At 43.1% G+C, this 19,831-nt stretch overlaps 1 protein-coding gene across 1 annotated transcript; it reads left to right on the top strand.

Annotated features, from left to right (window-relative positions):
• Positions 1-11,946: 11,946 nt before the first annotated feature.
• Positions 11,947-13,313, top strand: LOC119386636 (ribosome biogenesis protein NOP53). The gene has a single exon (XM_037653921.2). It carries the CDS (start codon positions 11,972-11,974, stop codon positions 13,310-13,312), a length of 1,341 nt encoding a protein of 446 aa, XP_037509849.1. The 5' UTR covers positions 11,947-11,971; the 3' UTR covers position 13,313.
• Positions 13,314-19,831: the final 6,518 nt, after the last annotated feature.

The following is a 19,831-nucleotide window of genomic DNA, read 5'->3' on the forward strand; positions in this document are numbered from 1 at the left end:
CCGAACCCTCTAAGTTGTAAACATATGGTTATAACAATATTTACCATTGAGGGATTAGCAAATACTTTTTCGACGTAACTGAAGTAAATCATGAAGGCAGCATTTTTGTGGACAGTATGCACAAAAGTAATTATACAAAGCTGAAACACTTGATAACTGCCTTACTCCTGAGCACCGCTTACTCATATTTACATCAACTTTATGGAAAGTAGTAAACATGTATGGGACAAAAGTTTATCGTTTGCAGATGTATGCCAAACTGAGCTACGGATACATCACAGGCATAACCAGAATTTTTTTGAGCAGGTGCTCAACCACCCTTCATGCATGTTCGTGCATGTTTGTGTGTGCACTGGATACACATGCAAAACAAAAATTTTCAGGGGGGTCGAACCCCCCTGGCTATGCACATGTGATACATAAATGACCTGCATAATTTTCATCCCTTTATTAATTTTCGTCGCAGACATACTGCCAATAGCAAACACAGATGCTAACAAAAAGGTGACACACTTTGCAAGCATATTAGATACAAAGTAGATTAGTTTTATGAGCATAATTGTGCCCCCCCCCCCCTGTGGTCGAGTTTGAAAGAAAACAAGCTTCACAATGGGTGCACAAATGAACATGATGTGCTGGTAACTGATGTACTGATGACAATGGCCTGCCTTTGGTCTCCAGCTTTCTGTGGGCAAAGATGGGATGGGAAGTAGACAGTTCTCAGAATGCAACATCAGGGGTCCTTGGCTGCTATTTTCATCAGACCTACATGGCCACGACAATGTGACCCATTACTTTTAAGAATGATGCGATAGTTCCCACTGAGTGAAGCTATTGGGCTGACTTGGTGCCCCCTCAGATAAATAGGACGTGGAACTCTGCAAGGGCCAGAAGGAACAGAATGACACACGAGTCTTCAAAATGACCACACCCATAGTGGTCACTGCACGAGCTTGGCTTGACTCAAACATGGCCGTGAGGCAATGAATAATTGGTATTTCACATAATCAGCAAAACAGCTCACTTTTGATGTGAACTCATTCTGCAGAAAGTCGGCACAGTGTGTGGTTCCCTGACAAGTTGGGATTATCCTTGCATTGAACGCTCCACATTCGTCGAGGCAAACACACACAACACAGAGGTCCTTCTCTGTATTATTGTTTCGGAACGAGGCACGTGGCAGCGTCTCCTTGGAAGTTTCCTGCAGCGACTATATTGCGGCATTTTCTTTCCATCCAGGATGTGTATAATTACTCCCTCGTCTCGAAATTGCTGACTGTGCATGACTTTCAGAAGAATGAATGCACACCACAAGTGAGGTGCTTATCTATCGATATAAAAAGACTTATGTTCGGGGTGCTGCATCACATTTATTTATTCCATTTACCCGTAAAGGCTCGTTTGTTGAGGGTGTCTGGTACAAATAATGCAGAGCAACGAATTGGGCTAGTTCGTGGGGGTTCGTGATTTCTTCTTGCTACTACTCCTAATTGTGCACATGAACAAAACTCTTAAAAAGATTAGCAAAATACAAATAATAGATATAACTATTTACACACTTGATAAAAAACATACAAACATAATAGCTCAAGTTACTTCTTGGCAGAGGGTAAAGTAAAGAACAGCCAAACAAAAGTATGAAGTTTGTTACTAAAAAAGATGTACAAAGGTAAAATACAAAGCGCAGTAATTATAAGTGCAAAATACGAATGTGCAGACAGATGCCATTGCAATATTAATCATAGGTGGTTGGTTGGACGGATAGAAATTTTCTCTCTTACTAAGTTTCCTCCACCTTGTGGGATTCCGCAGAAATCATTCGTCACATCTTGTGTCAGTGTTTCAATTTTGCACTATTGTTCTGTCAACGTGAGCAACACCAGGTCTGACTGTGGAAATGATGGGCCCAGATATTCGGAAACAGTCTGAAAAGGTGTATCAGACAGCTGTTGAGCTGTGTTGTAGGGTCCTGAAAAATGCAACAACAGATTTTTCCGATAGTCCTATGCATCATATATAGGTTCATTTCTCGCCAACTGTCCCAGCCGAGGCGCTCGACAAAAATCCATTTGTGTAAAAAAATCAGAAAATCACACGTATAGACATTTGTTGTGCAGTATTTTCCCAAAATATTTTCAGCGGCAAAACTTTTTTTGGTCACGTGAATGCCATTTGAACTTCATGAAATTATGGACAACCAGATGTGAAAAAAATTCGCTACAAATTGAATGCTTCATGCATAAACTTGCTTTTTTTGCGTTTTTATAGCATAACGCTTTTATTATAGGACAATTCCTTATAGTCGTTTTATATTTTTCACTTCTCAACGCGTAAGTAAATTTGAGCAAATTCTAGCGTTTTCCACAACTTCTTTTACAAAAGACGATTATAGATCATATGTTTAAATTGTTTTTATAGAACTCTGCATAAAATGTACTATCTCCTAAAATTTTAGTTTTGCCTGTGTGCGGTGGAAAGGCTCTAAAATAAAATCCCGAACTTGACATAAGCACAACTTTGGCTTATGTTGAAACGTCTGTAGCACGCCAAGGTGGTCCAAGAAAAAATAAGTAGAAAAGTGCAAATGATTGAGAATCATAACAACTTTGTCCACACAAAGTTTAATCGAAGTAGTTTTGTTTTAATCGAGAAAACATTTTTTTTTTAAGTTTAGTTGCACTGTTGCATTGTTTTGCTATGGGGATATAAAAACCAACTGAGCTTACTGCTTAAAAAAGAGCAGGTGGTGCATTCGTAGCACACGCTTTTCAGTTCCTTTTTATAGCACTTTATTTTGTATATTACATATCAAGGTGAAAATAAACAGAGGTAAAAATATCACAGTGCCATTGGCTTAGATGCACACAATTCGCCCAATAATGAGTCGTGTTACTTATTGCATGCGGCTCGGAGAATCAGTTGTTGTCTAAATATGTTCAGTCTCAATGTTCATGTAAGCCAGAGAAAGGAGACGTGAGCGTGGCCATTTATAGAGAATCCACACAAAGTTCATCGGTGTATTCCACAACGAACAACACACAATGTGACGACGCGCCACGTATTCATGCCGTGCGTACGTCGTCCGCGACCCTATACGGACACAGATATTTTTCACATCCTAATTTGGGTGGTTGCAGGCAGCAGGTTTTGGTTAGTGTAGGATTTGTCAGTCTGCTAACGTGCACTGTTTTACAGCTGGTACGAGATCACAACAACAGCTGATTTTTGTGGCGCAGTTGTCCGCCACCTCCGGTGTGTGTTAGCAATGCAATAAGTAACGGAATTCATTATTAGGGGAATTGTGGCATCTAAGCCAATGGCATTGTTATATTTTTACCTCTGTTTATTTTCACCTTAATATGTAATATACAAAATAAAGTACTAACAAAAGGAATTGAAAACCGTCTGCTACGAATACACTACCTCCATTTTTTAAGCAGTAAGCTCAGTTGGTTTTTATTTCCCCATAGCAAAACAATGCAACTAAACTTCAAAAAATTTTTTCTCCATTACAACAAAAACTACTTCGATTAAACTTTCTGTGGACAAAGTTGTTGTGATTCTCAATCATTTGCACTCTTCTACTTATTTTTTCTTGGACCACCTTGGGGTGCTACAGACATCTCAACATAAGCCAAAGTTGTGCTTATGTCAAGTTCGGGATTTTATTTTTAGAGCCTTTCCACTGCACACAGGCAAAACTAAAATTTTAGGAGATAGTACATTTTATGCAGAGTTCTATAAAAATAATTGATGCATTTGATCTACAATTGTCTTCTGTAAAGAAATTCCTGAATACGTTACAATTTACTCAAATTTACCTACGCACTAAGGAGTGAGAAATATAAAGCTACGATAAGGAAATGTCCTATAATAAAAAAATGATGCTAGAAAAATGCAAAAAAGCAAGCGTTGAAATCAGGGTGTCGGAACGAAATGTTTTTAGTTTCGGTTTTCGTTTCGTTCCACCGCAAAAAGTTCCGTTCTGTTTCTGTTCCGGAACGAAAAAAAAAAATGTTCCGTAACGGCTCGTAACGTTTTTTTTTATGGAAAAATTTGAAGTTAAGGTAATCATAACGAACATTGGATTTGTGATGTAGTTACTTGCCCTGCTCTTAGTAAAGTGAGACAAGGTTAAAACACGTTCTTCAGAGGAGCGGAAGTAACTACCACGAATTTATACCAACTAGCACAAACCAGTGTTAATTTCAAAGTCATAGTATTTATTTTCTCAAAAGACAAATACGAATTTTTTAGTGGGCTCAATGCTTTGTGTCAAGGGAGTGAGCACGATCTCAGAAGCAGCACGTCATTGAATGTACTCTCAGATGTGCGAGACCGCTGTTCTGATAAAGAGATCGCCAGGCCTGCGCGACACACGCAGCACAGTCCCAACGAAAGCTGGAAGGGCGGACTTTGTAGAGCCCGCTGGAGAGTGTCTTGGGGCAATAATACAACTACACATGCAAGGTACCCACTACGCCATAAATCATCCCAATTCTTCTGAAGTAGAGAAGTTCCCACTATGCCATCTTTCGTCATTCTTCGGAGTCTCGTGGTACACGCTACACATCTGCAAAGAATTATGTGCACATTGCGCTGTGACTGGTGATGATAAAGAATTATGGCTGAGCACTTTGCAGCGGATGGGAAGCAGTGTGGCGTAATGGGCGCCTCCATTCTATTTCAATTCCACTGCGGGGAATTTGAACTTGCCGCAATTCCATTACTTTCAATTCCTCGGAATGAAAAAAACTTAGCCCATTCGCACTCCGGGAATGGCCGGGCAGTTCAATTCCATCAGCGTAATTCCTCCACGCAAGAAAGGCATCTTGATAGTTTTATTGAGTTAAGAATGAACGCCCCATAAAGCTGATGTCATCAGATGCATTAAGAACTGCAAGAGTACGCAAAACAGGTTACCAAGGTCGAGGCATAGTAGCTTCGTGACATATCTCGTGGAGTACGACAACCCTGCTAATTCCCATAGGGGCAGTTCTCCCGCTACCTATAGTATTTGCATGGTCAGCATGTTTGAACGAATGGTGGTGTTTTAATATTGTTTATGCTTAAATGTGTTGATGCTAAAATGACGACGTAGCGTACTTTCATGCTGACAAAAGTAGTATTCAAGAATACTAAGCAGTTTATCCACGCGTCTGGAGCGGTTGTGAATATGGAGAAAAATAAGATTTAGTTAATGAGGAATAAGGCCCTCTAGATCTGCTGGTATTAGTTGGAACAGTGCACCGCTCGGGTACCTTGTGCCTTTGTATTGAATACGGAACACTGGGCCCCACTGCTCGTCAGCACTCACGCTTGTCAAGCGCTCCTCGCAAGCATAGAAGCTCTAGCGTGGCACTGTGGTGGAAGACCCGACTGCCACTCAGAGGGCACGGGTTGAAATGCCATCCGATCCTAGAAATTTGTTTCTCACTTATTTTTTTATTGCAGAAGTGTTTTTTTATATCACGCGTTAGCGGTCATGGACACCGGCGGCGGTGGACAACTATGGCGCCAAAATCAGCTGTTGTGATCTCATACAGCTTTCGCTGTAACAAACTTCGGCGCCGACAGTGCCCTCTCTACGCTGGCCTGCGTGACAGGCGCGAAAATCCACTTGCTTTAATATAAACATCTCTGGTTGCCACTCTTTTCGTTTTTCGCACAATTTCAACATATCTTTGCTTTGGAATTCCTGCCTGAGGTACGCGCTAATACCGTACCCTAAGATATGCTCACATTGCACGAGCTCAGTTGCTCCGGATTGCGAAGTTTTCTCGTGAACCGAAAAACGATTGAAAAAATTTCGTTTTCACTCCGGAACGAAATAATATATAAAGTTTCGGTTACGTTTTCGTTCCGGTCCAAAATATCGTTTTTTTCGTTTTTCGTTTTCAGTTTTCGTTCCGTTCCGACACCCTGGTTGAAATAATGCATGAAACAGTCAATTCATAGCGAATTCTTTTTGTACCTGGTCTTCCATCATTTCGTGAAGTTCAAACGGCGCTGACATTCCCAAAAAATTTGTGCCACCCAAAATATATTGGAAAAATAGTGTAGAACTAATGTCTATATGTGTGTAATTTTCTCAGATTTTTTTAGAAGAATTTATTTTTGTCAAGCACCACAATTGGGACAGTTGGTGTAGAATGACACTATATATACAATATGTATATATATAGTGGCGCAGCAGTTAATGCAACTTTTACTATGTCCTGAAGATACGGCGAAGCGACTGCACCCAAGGCACAGATCACTGTCCAGCCAAGTATCCACAATCGATGACAAAGAACAACACCACATGATGATGAACATGTATGAAGAATGAAGATGTGCTTAATAAACGCCCACAATATATATATGTGCGTATATATAAGCACTTTCCTGAATAAAAAGCTAGTCATAATTTAACAGTTGTCGTGTCATCTTCATCTTTTTTATATTGCACTATGCACTTTTCGCAGCATTCGTGAACTTTTTGCTTTCTCACTGGTATTGTGGACATCCGTAACCAACATCCATAATTAGAAAGAGTTCCAACAGTTGGGGAAGGGTTAGCATGCTCTGGCACCATAATCTTTAATTGATGACGTGAGCAAAAATGCATTTGTGATTTTAGCTGTGGTGAACGTCTTTGCTGCCAGAAAAGATCTCCAGCTACAGGTATTGGACACAGTACAGTACCAGAGAACAGAGAAAAAATGAAGGAAGTAATGTAACCACCAACTACCGATAACCAGTTTAAAGGTGTATGGAGGCAAACCATTTCTCTTGCCCAACTCCACAACCATAGAGTAAGACCGTAATAACCTCAATACATGCAACCAATCACAAATTTCACCATCTTTCTATGTATTGAACTCCTAATGCATGCCAAATTAAGCAAGGCTTCACAGTGACTGCGTTCACCACGGGTCCTCGACACATCACTATAATCGGTGTGCTGGCAATGTTATAAAACCAAAAAGTTAGCATTGTGGTTCTAGTCACATTGTCATGAACTTGCCGCAGCTTCTAGGTGATAAGATAATAGCTAGGGTAGTGACGGTGAAAATTAAATGTGATGTGCCTTCTTCTAGAAGTAATGACAAAGTACAACGCTTATCCTATGTCAGATATGAATAAGAGGGCAGTGAAAGGGAAGACGAAAGGCAACACAGCATGTATCCAGCATTTGGTGACATGGTCACTTCGTCAATTCTGACCGTTGTGCGAAAGTATCTGACGTGTACGTCAGCAGTTTGCGACACCATACAATCGTAATAGTAGTTTATATTTTTGGTACATGCAGAAAATAATCACATGATGTCTAGCTAGCTGGTATGGATTCATCATGAAAGAAGGTAGGGCAAGTAGGCGCAGACACAAGAAAAGGGAACCAGAGAACTGGTTCTGTTCTCTTGTGTTCGCATGTCTGCACACCTTATCTACTTCATGGTGTAGAACAGCTATCACAAATACGCCCTCACCAAGAAGCAGCACTCCATCTGACACATGTCTTAAAATTGTTGCATTAAAAGTTGGTATAATTACAGATATTCTGTAAAATATAACTGCCCAGTAGACATCTTCTCATTGAGTATAATCAACCTAAAGCTGTGCCTTAGAGTAATCTTTCATAAACTGTATGTTTCATAAACTGTGTAAAGTGTCATGAAGTTTCATAAACTGTATCTCTGTGTGCCATCAACAAGCACATAGCCATAGGTGGTAGAATGCTACTGGTTCACCAATATTTTCACAGACAATGGACTCGCTTGTGAGTTGTGACACTAAAATTACACTCCTGCTTTTGTGCACTCAGTCTGACTACTCTCATGCCCGCTCACATATTACTCACCAACACTCACTCATCTGCACAATCACTGCCCCTCACACCTACTGGTACTCACCCATGTTCATGTACAGTTCTGACGGATTGAAATGCGACATCAAAATTTTTACTATAATGACTGGTACACACAATTACTCAAAATTACTGCATCATGTCACAATGAGTTTGGCCAAGAAAGGTACGGTTGGCCCAGATGTATGTGTTCAATTTGAAATTGCACTGGTATGGCATGAACTGAACACGGTGGAAAGTATGTGCATTACTTAGCCTGAAATTGTCGCGTTCCAATCCATCAGTACTGTACATACATCCAGTCGCACCGACCGATAATCTCTCTGGTTAATGCTAATTCCTCCATAGCATCACTGTCACCAGCTCTCATTTGTTGCCAAGTTAACACACACACATATTCATTTGTACTTACGTGCAGTGAAGCTCGGTGAGAGGACAGAAAGCAGCTCTTTCAGTACACATAGGTGAGGTTATGGTGGGGAAATACAAAGCTATAGGCTTTGCTTGATACTTGTGTTAGCATGTATAATTATATTTACAGAAAAGACATAGATGAGAGATGTGATGTGGCAGTGAGAAGTCAAAGAGGTCTAAGGTTTTCTTTATTTGCAAAAAAAGAAAAGATTTACAGAAAAGACATAGATGAGAGATGTGACGTGGCAGTGAGAAGTTAGAGGTCTAAGCTTTTCTTTATTTGTGACACTAGGAAAACGTGACAGGTTGGAATGGACAAAGTACATGCAGCGATTCTGAACAGATTTAAGCCTGATTGTAAGAGAACAAGCCAGTGTGTCCCACATGGAAGATGCATAGTGAATCTTATCACACCACTGAAGTCCTAATTATACAATACTAACTTTAAAGAGGAAGGGGCAATTGGGAAGTTTTAATGTGAAAAGCAAACGTGGCTAGTGCTTTTAGTGAAATGATCAAAAGTGTGCCGTTTATATCAAGTCTACAGTAATGTAAACAAGGTATTATTTCGAGTCTTTGATCACATTAGGAGTCATCCATATAAGCAGCACGCATTTGCAGGGCAAGTTTCAGTATTTCACATTATTCTCATTATTTTACATTTGTGAACTCTTTAACTGTGTCCTGCACCGTCAAAACATATTACTAAGATCAGATGGAATGATTGAAGCATCAAATGAGCGAAAGAACTTCATATATAAACAATCCAGTTCTGTGCAAGAGCCTTACATTCATGATGAACATGAACCCAGTAGATCATCAGTATAGAATTGTAATAGTAAAGAACCTAGTTTATGGAGCCCATAAGGACACCTTATTCAACGGTGTAACGTTACCGTGGTTATATTCACTAATTGCAGTGTACCATGCCAGGCTGCTGCCATGTCTTTGAAATACTGTGGACATACCAGCTCTACTGCCATTCGTTGTTGCCCTTTCGTTCAGCTTGCACCTTCCCCCAGCTAGCCTTAGCGGCAATGCACCACTCCAGCCCACCTTGCTCTCTTGATTGGTGACTCCCATCTGACAAAGACAGAGCCACCGCTATACAAAGAAAATAGGAGACCTCTTGAGACCATGACGCATGCAAGTCTCTCGAATGATGAGTAAATAAACTGCATTCCTTCTTTCGAATGCCTTTTGTTCCAGCTACCAAGAACATAACAATTGCTTAAAAAGACTGTATCCACTTGAGTACATTGACAATCAAGCTCGCCAAGTTTGTGCAGATTGAGGGTAGTATCACTCGGGAGAGGGCATTGAGCCCCACTTTGTTCAACCTTGTTATGGTTGACACCGCTGCAATTTTACTATTTCGTATATCATTACAGGCTGGCAATACATGTTTCATGGTCTTTGGCACTGACCTAACTTCTCAAGCACATGCAGGGATGCATTGCAGCTTAATGCGCTCCTACCTCTGCATATAAGGCCTTGGTGTTTTTAGCAAAAAATTTCCATGAATAAGACTTGTACACAAGCCTATGATGCCGTATCCTGTCTCTGTCACTGGTCAAGCTATTTTAATGCAAAAATAATCACTATGTGTGTGGAACAAGTAGTACGAATTAATGGCATGTGCACTTGGCACACAACAAACAAGTGGCGCTAATTTTTTTTTTTTTTATTCAAAATACCCCTAAAGGCCCTCAACGAGGGTATTACATAGGGGGACATTTTACAATAAATTGGGAAAAATAACAGAGTGAAAAAAAAGCGGTAAAAAGTACAATCTTGACAATTTGCTGGTATACATAGTCAGAAAACAACAACAACGACAATGAAGTAAATGCAAACTACAACATACTGAAATAACTAGACACAAATGGTAAAAAAAAAGAAAAAGGTGCAAGCACAGTAGGCAGTTACTGCATGCCTACACAAAAGAGTACATGAAATACACAATACAAGGAATACCGCTACAATATGCGAAATGAAAAAGAAAAAAAGGTGAAAAGAAATGAATTAGGTAGGACACCACGTTTAGGCAATACGCTCAGTACGTAGAAGATCTTGAAATTTCGTTATATTTTTTTCGGTAGCTACATGCGATGATCAATGGTTCCATTCAATGATAGTGCGTGGTATGAATGAATTAGCGAAACGATGAGTGTGACATATGGGTCGTTTGACTTTGTACTGGTGATCACGGCGAGGAAAAATGACTGCAGGGGGCTGAAAGAAATCGTCAGAAAGAAATGAATGATGTTGAATTGAATGTTTTTGCTCCTACCACTCTCGCATGAACGCAAGTGCTGCAGCTGAAACAAGCGCTGGCAAGTAATTGCTGCGAGCTGCTAATAATAGCGACAGAGAAGCAACCTTGGATGCAGAGTTCAGCAGTCTGTCTGAAGCATGCTGCAAATGTTTAACTAGGAAAACATATGGAGCAGTGATGGAATGTCAGCTGGAAAGGTGAGATACAAATGGCATAACTAATTCCTTTGATAAGTTTGGTCACACCAAACTATAAGGCATACAAAAATTAATGGCTCACAATAAAAGTTATTGTTCCTGCCACATTCCAGTGCCAGCTTCACTTGGCAGTAATACTTGGACGATTTCTGTGCAATTAGCTTTTACGTCTCCTACTTCGAGAACAATGGCACCTGGATATACCCCATTACCTAGGTCACATTACTAAGTGCAGATAATACTTTAAACATTTTGAACGAACCACGAAGAGCTTAGGTAATATGTTTGTCCAATGTATCATCACTTCAGCGAACGCCTTGCTTCACACGTTGACGCTGTTGGACATGGTCATACTATGTGGCCTTAGAAGTGAACTAGCATCCATGAAACATAAATCTTGGAACGTTCAGTGGCACAATTCAGTGTTGCAAATAAAAGACCATTGCTCTTGTTGGTTGTAATAATCTGTCTCTCTCGCTGTTAATCAGCACAGGGAAACTGCAAGAAGGGAGGATTCAATCCTTTTAAGTGCGTAGCACTTCAGAGGCCTGGCTTGTTGTTTTTCTACTACCTCATGTCGCATGGACATGCAGTGGTCAATACAGGCCTAAAACAAGGCTAACAACACTCAAAGCCAGTAGAATAAACTAACAAGTTCTAAAATAATATAAACTAAGGAATAGCCAAGAATTAATTGCAATAAGTTACCTAAAATCGCGAAAAACGCTTCTGAAACGTGCGGCTGGTACCCCAGTCGTGCAAGAGAGGGCGCCACCACCTCGGCAAGCGCGCGATCGCCGGGGCGGTGGCAAGTGCCAAGGGAATCGCTTGATTGCCCGTGCTTAGCACTTCCTCAGGTATCACGATAGTGGAGCTGCATTGATCGTAGAATTTAGAACTACACCAAGACCCACACAAGAACAACATTTTTTCGCCTGTGCCTGTCGGCCTTGATCTGCAGCCTATGCGAACGCTTAGCATAACTCTGCGGAATGCCTTGTTTGCAGCGCGCGCAGCTAATAAAACATTGTTTTCGAGATTGCGGGAAAAGCGAAAGCCTAACGGGAGTCATACTCCCGCTATCTGCGGCATTGGATTTAGCCGATTTAGCAGAAATTTAGACCTAAGGAACCAAATTTAGACACCATCTGCTGGGCTACCTGGCAACCCTTCAAGTCTAGTCAAATTTTCAGTCAGAGACGGTTCCAATCCAACCTTCCTTTTCATGTCAAAATGACAGCGACCACGAAGCGCAAGCGTCTCGGCGTGAGTAAAAACCGCAAGAAAGCATGGAAAAAGCACTGCGACGTCAACGATGTCGAAGAGTTTCTGGAAGAACAGCGCTTTGATGAGCGGATCGGTGGCTCCATTTCCAGTAAGCCGGACGAAGAGTTGTTCTTCGTGGACAAGCTGCCCGCGACTGCTAAGAGCTCGGCTCCCGCTAGCGCAGCGAGCAAGAAGCTGCGCCGCAACCGCAAGCTGAAATGCTTCAAAAACCTCGAGTCCAGCTCCAAGGTAAAGGCACCCGTGAAACCGCGCCGCGTGCGGGACCCCGACGCTCGCAAGCCCGCCGAAGTTCGCGAAGCGCAGAGGCAGCGCCTTGCCAAACGTCTCGAACAAGGCGCCGTGGACCGCCTGCGCAGCGTCGCGCGAAAGGCTAAAGTCGTCACGAGCCGGTTCGACTTGACGGGGCTTCGCGACCTCTGGGGCGGTGACGACGAAGACTGCGGAGAACCATCGTCTGCGCCGGCTGCGACTGGCTCCGTCAACTATCGCGTGCCGTCGCACCGACATCAGAAGCCGTCGCTGCTGCCCGCCGTGGAGCCGCCGCACCCGGGGACGTCGTACAACCCGTCGCACGCCGATCACCAGGACCTTCTGCGGCGAGCGGTGGAGGTCGAGCAGCGGAAGCTGAACGAGGAGCGGCGCCTGGACCGCTGCCTGGCGATGCCAAACAAGCGGGACTGGCCCACCGAGCAGGATCGACTTGCCGAGATGTCTCAGGGACTTTACGACCAGGAGGAAGAGGACGACGACCTGGACAGTGAACAGAAAGCCGTGGACGGCGAAGCGAAAGCCGTCGTCGCTTTGCCAGCGCCGACCGCCGTTCGTAAGACCCGGCAGCAGAGACGTCGCGCCGCGGAGCAGAAGAGGTTACGTCGCGAGGCTAAAGAGCGCAAGCAGGCGCGAGTGTTAGCAAACGACGTGTACCGCATCCGGACGCTGAAGGCGCAGCTCCGACGCGACGCCGAGTCGTCCGAGGCGCGTCAGAAGCGCCGCCAACAGCGCGAGGTCGACAAGCTGTACAACGCGCGCCGACTGAGCGCTTACAAGTACGAGGAACCGGACTTGCCGCTGAAGCTGTCCAGCGAATTGCGGGAGTCGTTGCGCGAGCTGCGGCCCGAGGTGAATGTGCTCGAGGACCGATACAAGAGCCTGCAGCGCCGAAACGTCATCGAGACGCGCAAGCAGCAGAAGAAGGTGGTCAAGTATAAGCCCAAGAAGGCTGTCAAGCGCTCGCACAGGCAGTTTGCCGAGGCCGACGAACAGAGGTGGAAAAAGGAGCTTCAATAAATTTTCAAGCATTTTCACATCTCGGGGTTTGCCGTCCTCGTGTCTGTGTCCGGCGTCATGCTGCGATGTCAAACGGCTGCCGTCGAGTAGCTCAGGGTCACCACTTCGCATAACCAGTCCAACGTGTGTTGCACCATTTGTGCATGATTGTTAATGGTTAATGTGCATGTGGTTAACGGTAGTAGTGCTCAAATGCATTTTATGAAGCAGTTTCTGCAACTGACACCACATTGTGCTACAGGTTGACCTTTGCCGATGGTGGCAGAGTGATATGCCTCTGGTTGTGGTTGGCCTTGTGTGGGCCACAAATGCGAGGAGGAGAAGGAAAACGGAAGGACAGGGAGGTTAGCCAGTTCTCAGACCGGCTGGCTACCCTGTGCTGGGGGAAGGGGTAAGGGGGATAAAAGATGATGGAAAAGAATTGGTGCAAAAAAAGAAAGTAAGAAGAGAGAATAATACGATAAACGACTCTGCTTAAAGTTTGTCTCTAAGACCAGTTGTCCGCAAAAAACGCAACAACGCTCTCAAAGCCTTCCGTGTCGAGGACCGTCTCGGTCAGTGTCCTAAGACCTTTTACTCCGACAATGGGCAATTGTAAAGTCTATCTAACAATACTGAAAGTTAATTTCTTGAAGGCTCCCGCGGTCCCCTCTGGCCTGTTGTAAATAGGTGTGATCCTCCAAGAGCGCACTACTGAGGCAATGAGGTCAGCCTTTGTACTCCCGTGCCACAGTCCAGAAAGGAGGTGTTATTTCTCTCTCGTGAAAAGCTCTATAAACCGTGTGCTTTACTCTCGCACAGCCATTTATAGCAATTAATATCGACCTCCTTTGCCAGCTGTTGTAGACGCAATCCCCAGGTCTGTAGTCCTTGGTGGAGGGTGTCTGTGCCATAAAAACGCTGCCTCGCATATAACAATGGATCAAGCCGAGACAAAAAAGGGATACCTGTGTTTTGTCTTAAGAAACACATAGGCTTATAAGAACACTTAATTTCTATATGCTTAAGGTACATTAAATGCTTGCTACAAAAAGGCTGCTACATAGTGCAATTGAGCAACCCCTTTAAGCTGTGCTGGGCAACTAATGTTGATTCAGAATTCACAGCTTGTCATAACTAACAAGTACCTTTACAGTTTGCTTTGGACTTCTAAAGGTTTTCATTCTATGGGTCAATTCACTTTATTGATGGGCTAAGCATGTCAACCAAGCTAAATCCTTAATATCTAACTCTAATATCTATCTATGGCTAACAAAAGTTGCAGGCTCTTCTTTTCCCCATTTTTTTTCGTTAGCAATGCATATATGAAAGATAAAAATCCAGCACGGGCATAAGAAATCCTTCGTCACACAAGCAATTCTCTCGTAGAGTCGTTTTCTATATATATAATTTGTAGAAATTGATTGCTATTACGTCAATCTCAGAAACTTGACACGGAATTTTAATTGGTCTATGTACAGATGATGGAGTGGGGGGGTCAGAAGTTTGCAGACCGCTATCCATGTATAACCCTATGGCAGCGCGGCTTCCGAACTTTTGACAACCCCTGTACACAGTAGAAAGTCTCAGTGCTGATGCTCCCTTGATTGCAGTTGCGTTAAAGGGGCCCTGCAGAAGTTATACAACTAATCATCGAATGAGCTCACTATCGGAGTTTATTGCTTCACGAATCAACTGCTGCAAAATATTTTGTAATCTGTCGAGTACTAGCGGAGTTACGGGGATTTGTCACATGCTCCAAGCGCTTTCTCCTTTTGTCCCAGCGACTGCGCTGAGAGGTACATGAGTGGTGGGAATGACACGGGGGCAAGAAGCTACACCCTTATGTCAGCTTGCATCATGACTTGGAGCACTTTCTTTTCTTGTTTTCTTTGAACACGCAACTCAGTTTCAGTGTGATCACGAACTCTCTGGTGTAATTCTGGTAGAGTACGGAGTGGGCACAGAGAGGCACACTGTGGCGTCCGCTATAGCTATACAGCTCATGATGCTTAATTCAGCCGATAGCCGTCTCCATGTGCTTTTGGGCATATGATGCAGTTCATTTTGGGTATATGACATCGTTGTCGAGAGAACAGCAAGCGATTTCTTGCAGGCTTTGAAATTCAGTTCTAAATTTCATGCCGCATGCTGCGCTATAATGTTTGGCTGACATGTTCGCAGGAGCCGCAACCACCAATAGTCAGCATTTTCTGACGATGTTCAAAAAGTGTTGCATGGCCCCTTATAGGAGTGGCGATATCAGGGACTTATAAATCGAGCTTGTGGCTTGCAGTTTCTGAGCCGTTTCAGTTCTCCTTATATACAAACGTGATTATTTATAACCTCGCATAAGATAAACGTGTGCAGCAACTTTCTCAGGCTCGTGTTAGCGGTCTTAAAGAATTGCGAACAGTACAGCAAGTGACAGAGCATTTTCCACATTCGAACGGACAAACAGAGCTTGAAATCAGTGGCTTAATATGCAGATGCACATTTTTGAAGCCTGCCATCATGGCTTGCGAGTAATTCAGAAAAAAATCTTTTCCTGGTAACCTCAAACAAAAAGTCTATTCTCTCGTACAACCCCATTCCCCTCTCCTTTTTCTTTTCTTTTTTTTCAATAAAGTTGTTCAATAAAGTTGTTCACTCACTCACTCACTCCTGAGAGAACTGGTATATGTTAGATAACAATCATGGTGTTCATTTGGACCCATGCTGATGACCTGTCCTGCGTTACTTGAGTACTTGACAGTGCCATCAACACACCTCACCAGATTTATTCTTCCTTTCTAAGCACGTAGGCACGTACGTATGAGTACATAATCCCACTTTGACATTACGTGGCTGAGGAGGTTGGGTGAGTCAAGAGAGCCAAGTTATGTGACTTCGCTTGTTGGCCTAGGGATGCACTAGGCCTAGTCTCAGTGCAATAAAATGTTCTTGGCAGAAAACTCCCAGGGGATACGCAAGTTTGTAACAACCACTTCATCTCCCATCCTTTTCACTATTTGTAATTTGCAAGTGTGCACTGTGAAGGTGAAAGTCAGACATAAGACAGGAACTACACCTACCTTGTCCGAGACCGTCTTTAATTTTTATGCAGTACACGCATGATAACAGAGCACCAACTGATCCGATTGGCCTTAGTAATCATGGGCGACTGCTCCATAATTGGTGTTACAAAGGGTAAGAGTTGGGATGAAAGCCAAGATAAATCATTACAGCAAAGCGCCTGGGATTTCTGTGCGTCCATGTGTAGCAATACCCGAAACTTCCATAGTCAAAGGAGCAACGTGCAATCTTGTGCAGGACCTACCAAGTTTACCAAGGGCCTACCAAGTGTGAAGCCAAAAGCAGAGTGGTATAGTACGCGACGTGTAAAATAATCTTGTTCCATCCTGCTCATTCCGGCATGCAGTGGTGGCCTGAAGCAATGAAATCAATTACACATTGATTACACAAAATTTTAAATTACACAAAATTATTAAATTACACAAAATTTTAAATTACACAAAATTACACAAATTGAATTACACAAAATTTTAAATTATGTAAGTAACGCCTAACAGGCACTAACTGTATCGTGTTTGGTAAAGTAGGACCTGCAGATGTACACCTGTGATGCAGTGTTATCGTGTATGGATGTACATGTTTGATAAAGTACGAGTTTTTGACGTACGCATGATACTCGGTGTCATCGCAGTGCACCCTCTGTGGCACCACTGCTCTTTCCTGTCTGGAATGCATAAAAGGCAGCGCTGAATAAACTGTTGCGTTCTTCGTTGCATTGAACTCAGTTTGTACATGTGTCCCGCACCGCCCCTGCACGAAACATTGTCGGTTTCATTAACTGCAGCCAAGGTGTGTATAATAGCAAATTGGGCTGGTTTATCGATCAAGTAAAGCACCGAAAGAAGCATAGTGCAAAACGTGGCCAGTAGTCTTGTAAATCCTAAAGGAATGATATTCAGCCAAGCAATGTTGGTACTAATAGGGCTTCTTTCCACCAGGGTGCGATGCAATCGTATACCCATTGTTTCATATTCTGACCGGTCACCGTCATTGAGCACGTTAAGCTTAGTAAAGTTACTGTTCAACACAACTCACCAGCAGCAGTTACAAAAAGCAGCATGTAGAAACCAGAACTAATAAGAGGAGCTCTAGTCTAATCATATTGCGGGTGTGACACAGATAAATGGTTGTGCAATCTTCAAATTGGCATGAGCACAAGCGATTATACTCAAATGTGCAGTGACAGATATAAATGGTATACCAATTTGACCTTTCAGATCAGATTCAGTGACTGTTGCTCATGCCGGCGACTGTCAACACTTGAATGTTGACTTTCATTCTGAGCATTGGCTAGCACAATAAGGTACAGCACTAATGAATCCGAAAGCTACATTGTATTTTTAGTGTGATGACTGCTATGAGCAGTTGTGATAACCGTGTCATGTCACTGCAAATCTGTCCGCTAAAGGTAATGTTGGCTCTGATGTGCTGACTCTGAAGCGTTCGAGTCTACACTGATATGACACAAACTGTAGACACTGGAAATGAAAGTGTGTGTACTACTTAGCCCTAAATTTTTGCGTGTGAATCCGTGAATACTGTACATTCTTTATTCATGCTTTCCAGTGGTCATTCAACTTCCCTGCTGTGAAAAGACCAGTGGCAAAACAGTGACACCGGTGAGTGTCACAGGTGTTGCGACAGCCAGTAAGTGACGTACTGGGTTGCAAATGCCTCTTGAAGGTGACTTGAGTCGGTTCTACCTTCAAGGTGGAGTGGGACCTGTTGACAGCTTTATAAAGTAATGTGTCCACTCTATCGTACTGTTGCCAATGCTTACTAAACCTGATACGCAGACTATTCTGCCCTATGCAATTCCTTCCATTGCGAGTCATAGGTCTTTTCAAATTGAATCTGCTTAGCCACGATGACTGTAAAGATGATAGTGCATACAGATTTTTTATTTCAATATAGCTTCAAATCCAGACTGCACTGGCAAAATGAATGCTTTCTTGGTGCTTTTAACTCTGCCTTGGTTGCCCTTGTAGCACCAAGGAGGAATGTTGCCATGATAAAGTACTGTAAAAATCGAGTTTTAGGAATCTTGCAGAGATCCCTGGGCAGATGAGGCATTCCTACAATAGTCTAGTAGCAACACTTACTGTGCAAGGAGTCTAGCTACGCCAAAGAAACTGCAAAAACAAGACTAGTGGTGACTCTTGCCTCGCAATTCCTGCACCATAGAGCTACATGAAACTTCTAGTGAAATTGTGTGTCAATAAAGAAAAAAAATCAAGGCAGCTTTGCACAAGTGGTGCCAAGCCTGAAGGAAATGCAGAGCTGAGCGGCCTTCTTTGTTTCTCTTTATTTTTCTGTCTTTCTCTCTATATTTTTTCAATGTCCTTTTCTCTCTATTTCTTTCTTTCTCTCTATATTTCTTTCTATTTCTCGCTTCTTCCATCTTTGTTTCTTTTGCTTTTCTTTCTTTCTCTCTCTTTCTGTCTATATTTTCACTCTTTTTTTGTCGTTCTTTTTCTCTTTCTCAATCTTTCTATGCTATGCTTTCCTCCCTCACCTACTCCTTTCTCTCCTCCTCCCCCTCACTTCCCTTTCCCACCCCCTTGCAATGCTATACTATACAACTCTATGCTATGCTGGTGTGCCTGGATAGCCGAGTGGTTACGATGCTCTCTTTTGGATCGTAGGTACGCGGGTTCAAATCCCACCTCGCCAGAATTTCTCTCTCTGTACTCATTCTCTCACTCATCATAGGTACTGTAGCTCATGCCAGACAAATCGGTGCACGTGTTCTGGGAGCGAAGCAGCTGAGGATGAAGAGAGCGCGTGCCGGTTCGTGATGATGATCATGTCTGTTCACCCGTCACGGACCAATGCTCGGCTTAAACAGCTGCGCTGTTAAAACTCTATTACAATGCCAAGAAACTACAGGCTCAGTGTAGTAGTAGTAGTAGTAAACTTTTACTGCATGAAGGGGATTCAAGGGACTGTGGGTGTGGTCCTCAGTCAGGGGCTTCCACTGGCCTTCCCAGCTGCTCGCTAGGCTTAATCGAGGAGGACCAGTTGGCTATCCCTTTCCGTGATAGCAAGCCAGGTACCCCCATCGCCCGTCTCTGGGTATTTGCTCGAATTCGGGGAAATTGTCAGGTGGGGGGGAGCATGAATTTCATTCACACGTAATGTGTGCAAGAATGGGCTCTTCTCCTGGCTATGGTCAGATGTCCACGTTGTGTTGGGCGGCTTGTCTGGTGGTGCGTGCGTGCAAATATTTGTGCTTGTGTTTGTTTTTAGTTGGCACCAATTGTGAACCAGTGTTCTCTCGTAAGGTCTAAGTGTGGTTATCCTATTAGCAAAACCCTTATGTGCCTCGACAGATGCTGGCCTTGAAACAAACGCAGCATGTGGTACAAAAGCTCACACGTCTTTAAATCACATAATAAAAATCGTACTGTGCAATATCAGTGCATGTTAAAGGAACACCAGATGGTCAGTTTACAGAGCCCTCGA

This window comes from Rhipicephalus sanguineus, chromosome 3 (genome assembly GCF_013339695.2).
Source record: "Rhipicephalus sanguineus isolate Rsan-2018 chromosome 3, BIME_Rsan_1.4, whole genome shotgun sequence".
NCBI classification, from domain to species: Eukaryota; Metazoa; Arthropoda; class Arachnida; order Ixodida; family Ixodidae; genus Rhipicephalus; species Rhipicephalus sanguineus.